The sequence below is a fragment of the Quercus suber genome, unplaced genomic scaffold (assembly GCF_002906115.3).
Source record: "Quercus suber isolate HL8 unplaced genomic scaffold, Cork oak 2.0 scaffold_80, whole genome shotgun sequence".
Lineage (NCBI taxonomy): Eukaryota > Viridiplantae > Streptophyta > Magnoliopsida > Fagales > Fagaceae > Quercus > Quercus suber.
This window is the reverse complement of record NW_027069545.1, coordinates 1782621-1792749: the sequence shown is the minus strand read 5'-3', so window position 1 is coordinate 1792749 and position 10129 is coordinate 1782621. Positions and strand designations below refer to the sequence as shown.

At 28.3% G+C, this 10129-nt stretch overlaps 2 protein-coding genes across 2 annotated transcripts; both read right to left on the bottom strand.

Annotated features, from left to right (window-relative positions):
* Positions 1-2856: 2856 nt before the first annotated feature.
* LOC136067633 (short-chain dehydrogenase TIC 32, chloroplastic-like) lies at positions 2857-4496 on the bottom strand (the record flags this gene model as incomplete). The annotated part of the gene is given in 2 exon segments (XM_065773802.1): positions 2857-3088; positions 4245-4496. Coding segments are annotated over 2 exon segments (338 nt in total), but the record flags the coding sequence as incomplete, so codon positions are not given.
* Positions 4497-7822: 3326 nt separating this feature from the next.
* LOC112035252 (uncharacterized) lies at positions 7823-8260 on the bottom strand. The gene has a single exon (XM_024068078.2). The coding sequence runs from the start codon at positions 8258-8260 to the stop codon at positions 7823-7825; it is 438 nt and encodes a 145-aa protein (XP_023923846.2).
* Positions 8261-10129: the final 1869 nt, after the last annotated feature.

The window sequence follows — 10129 nt, the reverse complement described above, 5'->3', positions numbered from 1 at the left end:
GAGTTAACTTTAACCTTATTTTTATTGTGATATGTTGATAGCTTGATATATTTTTATAGAGCATATTTTCATATTTTGAGCCTAGTGTCCAAATTTCGGCAGTAGGATTTGAATTGGACATATTTCGGGTCCAAAAAATAAAAATAAAAATAACTTTTTCTTTTCTTTTCTTGGGTGCTAAAATCAATTATGAAATCGAAATCATTGGTTTTATTTATTCTTTGGAAAGGGATTTAAATCATATCATATACTATACTATATAATGAAAGTTATACTTAAAAACCATGATTGCGCCAAGTGGCTACTTTCACTAATTAATAAATTAATTTTATATTATTTGTAGGATATATTTCCTCTAATTAAGAGATATTATTTCACAATTTTTTAATTTAAGTGAAAATTTATCATTTAAATTTCAAAAAAATTAAGTTTTCTTCAAACTAAAAGTATATCATATAAAAATTTTAAATTTAAATCCCAAACAACAATCCACGTTATTTTTTTGTCAAAAAAAAAAAAAAAAACTCCACGTTTTGATTTCCACTCTTGTACTCCGACTAAAAGTCTATTATCAATATTTTAAGAACAACTAATTTGTAAATTAATTTTATATTATTTGTTATGGTATATTTCCTCAAATTAAGGGATAATATTTAACAATTGTTTAATTTAGATAGAATTTTATCATTTAAACTTCAACAAATTTAAATTCTACTCAAACTAAAAGTTTATTATCAAATATTTCTAAACTTAAATATTTCAACAAATTTAAATTCTATTTAAATTAAAAGTATATTATAAAAAAATTCTAAACTTAAATCCCAAACATGAAACAACAACCCACGTTTCTTTCTCAAAAAAAGAAAAAGAAAAAACTACATTTTGACTTCTACACCAACTAAAAGTCTATTATTAACATTTTAAGATTTACTAATTAATAAATTAATTTTATATTATTTTTTATGATATATCTCATCAAATTAAGGAATAACATTTAACAACTGTTTAATTTAAATAAAACTAAAGGTCTATCATGAAATTTTCTAAACTTAAATCTCACACAACTCACGTTTTTTTTTTTCTTTTTTCTTTTTTCCTTGCATTGCATGTTCTTAAATTAATATTTTATTAAGATATTAAGCAACAAGACTCTTGACAAAGGGATAAGATTTAACAATAATTTAATTTAGATTAAACTTTATCATCAAAATTATATATATATATATATATATTAAGTCATGGCTTTTCAATATAATTTCTCTTAACCATTAAAGACATACCTATAATTAAATCCCACACAATACACCTCATATTGTTGTATTTTTTTCACTTTTTTTTCCCCAAGATGCAACTTATGCTTATGTTTTAATCTAATAAATTAACCTTACCTATTGTTTTTTGCTTCTAAATTTGCGTGTAAGATATTATGTCAAATAAAGTTTACTATAAAGAAACAAAACAATGGATATTTATTTAAGTTAAAGTCCAAACTCTAAACAATTAGAGCTTAAAGCAATTTTTTTTATTAAAATTATTTACTGATTTTATAATTTATTATTACTATTTATTTAATAATTTTATTTTAATTATTTTAAAAAAAAAATTAGCTTACATATGAATCTTCATCAAACTGCACATCTCACTAAAATAATAGTAGTTCTTTAAAAATAATAATAATTTCCAAGACGTCATTTTCTTCTTTTTTATTTTTCCTTTTTTTATTTTTTATTTTTTGAGCAGAAACGATAGTAGACTTTATTGATGTATATCACTTTGTACAATGGGGAAGAGAAAAGAGAGGCATTTGACTAAACAAACAATGACCTCATCTTTCTCTTTTGCAGCATTAGCTAAAGCTAGTGCAGCTCAATTACATCTTAAAGGAATACTAGAAAAAGAAATAAAATTAAAACTATCCTTAATAATAGTAATATCTTCCAAAATCCATGCCACCTCTAAAGAGCATATTCGGTCAGAGTTTAGCAAGTCCACCAATTCTGCAAAATTACACTCCACCTGCACCTGGGAAAAGTTGATACTTTGACAGAACAGTAGAACTTTCCTCAACACACAAGCAGCTGTACACAATGGATTCAACTCCTTCACACCTTTATCACAAGCAGCAGCTAACACTTCTCCAACATTATTTCGGATAATGAGTCCAATACCCACTGAAGATGACTGTTTTGATTGGGATTATTTACCAAAGAAAAGTATTGAATCCTATTGATAATTTAAAGGAATAACCCAACTAAAAGAAGTAACTTTGGATCTTGGGACAAACTTTATTTCTGATTTGAAAATTAAACTATTTATGATTTTCCAAAATAATAAATGAAGAAGGGATAATTCAGTGACTAAAATTTCCCCCTTTTTCTGATATTTTCAACCCTACTCGCCATGAAATAGATTATTGCCACCTTAAAGATAGATCAAAGGAACTAATGAGTAACATACCTAAATGGTTAGTTGCAAACTGCAGTTCTATGTTGTCTTGGGAAAGCTTGAACGGAGTTGCCATCACCCCTGCATTGTTACTTTCAAACAAACAATAGACAATATCACTCCTTATCAATGAGCTATCCAACCTAAATGCAGGACTCAAACATGATTTTTTTTAAAAAGAATCTTGTAGGGAGCAGGGATTTCTATTTTAGCGAGTTCAATGAAAAACTACAACAAAGAAGGAATCAACAAAACAACTATGATAAAAAAATTTATGCAAGCATGCAGCACGCAAAGACACACGATTGCATGCTTGCACCCAAGCTGATGCCCCCACTGATGCACACACAAAGATAACTATATGGAAATGGAATTTAAACAGTTACAATAGCTCCAGCATAGTGTGCTTACATGAGGAGATTCAGTGGAAGACCTGAAGCATTATAATCTGATGCAAATTTCCTTACGGATCCCATTGAGCTAAGATCTAACTCCATGACATCAATTTTAGCATTGGGGATTTCCTTCAGTATTTGTTCTTTGACATTCTTACCAGCATCAGTGTTCCTTACAGCCATAATAACATGGACACCACGCAACGTAAGAACACGTGTTGTCTCTACACCAAGACCACTTGATGCTCCTGAATTCAAATAAATGTGAGAACTGAAATATGTTAAAATGTGCAGAATTCACCCAATGTTCCATCCAATAAAAGGGATACAACCTGGGTGAGGTAAATATGTCACTCTTTTTGTATTCTTGAAACTGAAATCATATCAGACACATTCAGCAAAGTAAAAAGTGGAAAAAGAAAGGAAAAAAAAAAAACTAGTCTTAATAGATTGAACTACCAACACCGCAATGACACCAAGAAATTTTTTATATTTTCTAAAACTCAACATTACAAGTGAAGAAGTCACAATGCCACAAGAACACAGGAAAAAATGAAAGCTTTATTCTTTTTCATTTTTCCCCCTTTTTTAAATTTCCCACTTTCCAAATACTTCGAACAAATCTTCGCTGAGTTCACTCTTCGAAAGCAATCAAGTTCTAAATAAGTATACTTTTGGGAACTCACAAAACTACCACAATATTGAAGGATCATCAATTCACATAGATAATATTTGAATATGCTAACATGCTAATTTTGAAATTTAATCCAACAGTCTAACAATTCCCACAAAACTAATATTTTTTCAATTAGAGCAGGACTATAATCAATCGAGAATCAGTACCAATTATTAAAGTAGAATACCAATTAATGATAATCACCACAGTGAATCTGAATCCACCTACTTGTCGTGAGTCATGTATTTGCACGGTTTCATCAAGTCCGAAAACTCTACAGCTTACACGTTCATGATTTTATCACAAAAAATATCATTGCAAAAGCAGAGAACTTTGTAATATTCCAGGACTTTTTCTTCACTCTCATACAAAATTATTTTTATCATATTTCACCAAAAAATCAAATTGTTTTAGCCCCTTGTCATTTCTTCTTGGTTTACCAATTCAAACCCTCTTAATCTGCTTTTTTTTATTTATTTTTTTTTATTTTTTTTTATAAATAACTGAAAAACCATTACATAATAAGCTGATACCAATGAAAGAACAACATCAGCATCTACAGAATAACAAAAACAGTCTTTCATCCATTTATTCCCAAGCCCAACACACACACACACTCCTGATTCCTGAATGAGATTTACAATAATCTGAAACCACAAATTACTGAATTAGAATATAAAGGCAAATCAAAGAACACCCAGGTAATGAAAAATTAAAAAGAAAAAGACCTGTGACAATAGCAGTAAGACCAGTTCCATCAATTCCTTGGGTAACTTCCTCAGCTGTGGAAGAGGCTGAGAACCCAGATGGCCCTTTCCAGCTGAAAATCCACATCTTTTGCTTTGCCAAAAACAAACAAACAGACAAACTCACAATCACAAACTCCGTCTCTTTCTGTCTACTCTACACTACTGATTTCAGGTTGTAAGTAATATCAAAACTATTATTTAACTATTATTTAAGGGTTACTCTGTTTGATTTTTTTTTAGTTTAAAAATATATTTATTTTTCTAAGTTTAAGTAGAGATTTATCTAAAAAAATACAGTCTTTCATCCATTTATTCCCAAGCCCAACACACACACACACTCCTGATTCCTGAATGAGATTTACAATAATCTGAAACCACAAATTACTGAATTAGAATATAAAGGCAAATCAAAGAACACCCAGGTAATGAAAAATTAAAAAGAAAAAGACCTGTGACAATAGCAGTAAGACCAGTTCCATCAATTCCTTGGGTAACTTCCTCAGCTGTGGAAGAGGCTGAGAACCCAGATGGCCCTTTCCAGCTGAAAATCCACATCTTTTGCTTTGCCAAAAACAAACAAACAGACAAACTCACAATCACAAACTCCGTCTCTTTCTGTCTACTCTACACTACTGATTTCAGGTTGTAAGTAATATCAAAACTATTATTTAACTATTATTTAAGGGTTACTCTGTTTGATTTTTTTTTAGTTTAAAAATATATTTATTTTTCTAAGTTTAAGTAGAGATTTATCTAAAAAAAAAAAAGAGTACAGGTAAGATTAAAGGATATTTTGGTAAAAATGTAATTTTAACTCTCACAAAATATTACCTAAAAAGTACGACTATTTTTTTGATAATTTTTAAATTACTTTTTTCATGTATAAATTAGATTTTTAAAATAAAAATTATATATTAAAAAAATTATATACTACCATAATAGGGAAATTATTAAATGGTTTTGCTAATTTTGGATCGTGGTATATAATCATATTGAATTTGGCCCCTACAAGGTTCATGATCATAAGACTGAATTTTTTTTTTTGAGCAGAATTATAAGACTGACTAGGATGTATTACTAGGATGACCCAACTGCATTATATTCCTCTGTCTTCACATCATTGGATATGATTGTTGGATGTGATATCAATTCAACGGCTAGGATGGGTCCTGTGGTACTTTCTAAACTAAAACGTCATGATCAAGAACAAGATCAAGCCCCAGCCCCCTCAAATTGCTACAAGATCATTAATAACCATGGTCAACCCTCAAAGCCCAAGTCCACACCCATACTATATACAATTTCATATTCTTTCCATTATATTCAGTTTTTGATTCCTCAGCTACTATAGTCAGTTTTTATCAAAAAATTCCTCAGCTACTATTTTCCTCAAAAGGAAAAAAAAAAAAAAAAAAATCCTCAGCTAATTGTCTGTTTCTTTTTTATTATATTTTTAGAAAAATACGAGTTGAAGTTGCAAAATTGAGTTGTTTGTATTTTTATTTATTTATTTATGATTATTCTTTATTTCTTAAATCAAGACACTAATTAGTTTTTAGTGTAAACGACGTTTAAATCTCAATTTTTTATTTGACAATAAGATAATTTATCAATTGAGTTAACTTTAACCTTATTTTTATTGTGATATGTTGATAGCTTGATATATTTTTATAGAGCATATTTTCATATTTTGAGCCTAGTGTCCAAATTTCGGCAGTAGGATTTGAATTGGACATATTTCGGGTCCAAAAAATAAAAATAAAAATAACTTTTTCTTTTCTTTTCTTGGGTGCTAAAATCAATTATGAAATCGAAATCATTGGTTTTATTTATTCTTTGGAAAGGGATTTAAATCATATCATATACTATACTATATAATGAAAGTTATACTTAAAAACCATGATTGCGCCAAGTGGCTACTTTCACTAATTAATAAATTAATTTTATATTATTTGTAGGATATATTTCCTCTAATTAAGAGATATTATTTCACAATTTTTTAATTTAAGTGAAAATTTATCATTTAAATTTCAAAAAAATTAAGTTTTCTTCAAACTAAAAGTATATCATATAAAAATTCTAAATTTAAATCCCAAACAACAATCCATGTTATTTTTTTGTCAAAAAAAAAAAAAAAAAAACTCCACGTTTTGATTTCTACTCCTGTACTCCGACTAAAAGTCTATTATCAATATTTTAAGAACAACTAATTTGTAAATTAATTTTATATTATTTGTTATGGTATATTNATTTTATATTATTTGTTATGTATATTTCTCAAATTAAGGGATAATATTTAACAGTTGTTTAATTTAGATAGAATTTTATCATTTAAACTTCATCAAATTTAAATTCTACTCAAACTAAAAGTTTATTATCAAAAATTTCTAAACTTAAATATTTCAACAAATTTAAATTCTATTTAAATTAAAAGTATATTATAAAAAAATTCTAAACTTAAATCCCAAACATGAAACAACAACCCACGTTTCTTTCTCAAAAAAAGAAAAAAAAACAACTACATTTTGACTTCTACACCAACTAAAAGTCTATTATCAACATTTTAAGATTTACTAATTAATAAATTAATTTTATATTATTTTTTATGATATATCTCATCAAATTAAGGAATAACATTTAACAACTGTTTAATTTAAATAAAACTAAAGGTTTATCATGAAATTTTCTAAACTTAAATCTCACACAACTCACGTTTTTTTTTTTTTTTTTTCTTGCATTTATTTCTTAATATTATTATTAATAATTTATTAATATTAAGCAACAAGACTCTTGACAAAGGGATAAGATTTAACAATATTTAATTTAGATTAAACTTTATCATCAATTATATATATATATATATATATATATTAAGTCATGGCTTTTCATATAATTTCTCTTAACCATTAAAGACATACCTATAATTAAATCCCACACATACACCTCATATTGTTGTATTTTTTTCACTTTTTTTTCCCCAAGATGCAACTTATGCTTATGTTTTAATCTAATAAATTAACCTTACCTATTGTTTTTTGCTTCTAAATTTGCGTGTAAGATATTATGCAAATAAAGTTTACTATAAAGAAACAAAAAATGGATATTTATTTAAGTTAAAGTCCAAACTCTAAACAATTAGAGCTTAAAGCAATTTTTTTTTATTAAAATGTATTTACTATATTATTTTACTATATTTATATTATTACATTTTTAAAAAAAATTAGCTTATCATATGATCTTCATTATTATTACTATTTATTTAATAATTTTATTTTAATTATTTTAAAAAAAAAATTAGCTTACATATGAATCTTCATCAAACTGCACATCTCACTAAAATAATAGTAGTTCTTTAAAAATAATAATAATTTCCAAGACGTCATTTTCTTCTTTTTTATTTTTCCTTTTTTTATTTTTTATTTTTTGAGCAGAAACGATAGTAGACTTTATTGATGTATATCACTTTGTACAATGGGGAAGAGAAAAGAGAGGCATTTGACTAAACAAACAATGACCTCATCTTTCTCTTTTGCAGCATTAGCTAAAGCTAGTGCAGCTCAATTACATCTTAAAGGAATACTAGAAAAAGAAATAAAATTAAAACTATCCTTAATAATAGTAATATCTTCCAAAATCCATGCCACCTCTAAAGAGCATATTCGGTCAGAGTTTAGCAAGTCCACCAATTCTGCAAAATTACACTCCACCTGCACCTGGGAAAAGTTGATACTTTGACAGAACAGTAGAACTTTCCTCAACACACAAGCAGCTGTACACAATGGATTCAACTCCTTCACACCTTTATCACAAGCAGCAGCTAACACTTCTCCAACATTATTTCGGATAATGAGTCCAATACCCACTGAAGATGACTGTTTTGATTGGGAAAAAGCCACATTAAGTTTATAAATACCATCTGATTGAGGGGGAGTCCACCTTGCTGCCTTCAAACTGACTTCCTGTGTGTTTTTCTGCTGTACATCCACAAACTCCATTCTGTACAGGTCAGCCTGATGTGATCATGAATGTCGCTCAATTAATTCCACCTCATATTGATTAAAAAAAAAAATCCACCTCTATATAATTTAGTTTGTTTATTATTATTATTATTTTGTTCTTGTGGTAATTTAGTTTTTGTGATGCAAACCTCTATTTTCTGTGGCTATTAAAAAAACCATTTTTTTAATCACTAAATGGATTTGAGTTCTTCAAACCAACTAAAAATTGGATGTTTTTATTAGTATACATATACTAATTTTAGATTTGATGCTAAATGATAAATTATGGAGGTGAATTACTTACTATGTTACTATAGAGAGGGAAAATTCTCAACCTATCACAAGCTGACACATCATACTACCAAGTCCATAAAGTATAGCCAATTATAGAGCGTCATGTACTACAACTAAGTTTTACCATCACCATTCAGGAGGCAACAAAAATTTACCGAGTGTCATGAAATAAAAACATAAAAAGCATGCAAAATGTTAATCACACATCTGCGCATGTAAGTAATGACGTAAGCAATCTTTCGTGTGTAAGCAATGACACATGCCATACATCAGCACGTGCAAGCAATGACACCCAGTACGTGTAAGCAATGACATAAGTGGTCCAATCAATCGCTGACATGTGTCACCTTAAAAATATATCAAGGCATTTCAGCCAATCAAACAATGCCATGTGTCTTGAAGAAAAAGTCTTAAAAATCCTATAATCAGATTGTAACATGTGTCACAAATTAGACTCCACCATGTGTCACTCACCTACTCCCAAACTCGTATAAATAGAAGCCTTCCTAACACACACCAAGACATCTTGAAAGACATCTTGGAACATACCAAGGCATCAATGCCACAAGCAGCATCAAGGAAGATTGTTCATGCTCAAGCTGAAGTCCCATAATTTCTTTGCCAATTCTGCATCTTGAGCGTGATAGCTTGCTTTTGCTTTATTACTATCCATGAAATATTCACCACTTATTCCTTTAACTTGAGGATGCAATGCCACATAGCATTGAGTTGCTGCTCCCTACAACCACGTAAATAAATTCAATAAGCAACCATGCTGCAAGGGAGCAACTGAATTCAAGTGAAGCAGTTTAAGCTATAAAGCACGGGTGCAGATACAAATTTAGGTGTGGGTGCAGGATTCGGCAATTTTTGAAAAAATAGGGTGCGAGTGCGGCGAGGTGTGGCGATTAAAAAATTATTTAAAATATTTTTATTTTAATTTTCTATATATTGCTAAGAAATTTTTTTTATTTTTTTTTATTTTTATATAATGGTAAACATATACCAATTTAAGAGTAATGGTAAACATATCTATATCTATATTCTATATATATCTAAAAGTTAAGACGTAGAATTTAATGTTGTTGCACTCCTGTTGAGCCAGCTCATCAACCACGACATTTTATTTTATTTTTAATTTCCTTTATGATTTTTCTATTTTATTTTATATAAAATAATTAAATATAGCTAATGGAAAAACCTGTTAATGCACTCCATTACTATTCAACATGTTATTATTCATTTGTTTTAAATGCAAATATTTGACTATTCAGCTACCCAAATTGATTTCAACTTTTCCTTTTCTTCTTTCTAATTTCAAGTAATTGTTTTTTTGGAGATTAATTTCAGGTAATTGTTATAATTTAATAATTTATTATCATTTAGTGGATATGTGCACATGATTAATAAAGCGATTACAAAATAACAAAAAGTCAAGGAACTTATAGCAAAAGGCTTTTTATTCAAAATTCCAGTAGAAGGAGACTAATAGTCCCTCTACTTTCTTCAAGACATAGGGATTATGAAAGACCATACATCCTTTGTCTACCTCTTTCTCATTTCTCAAATTCA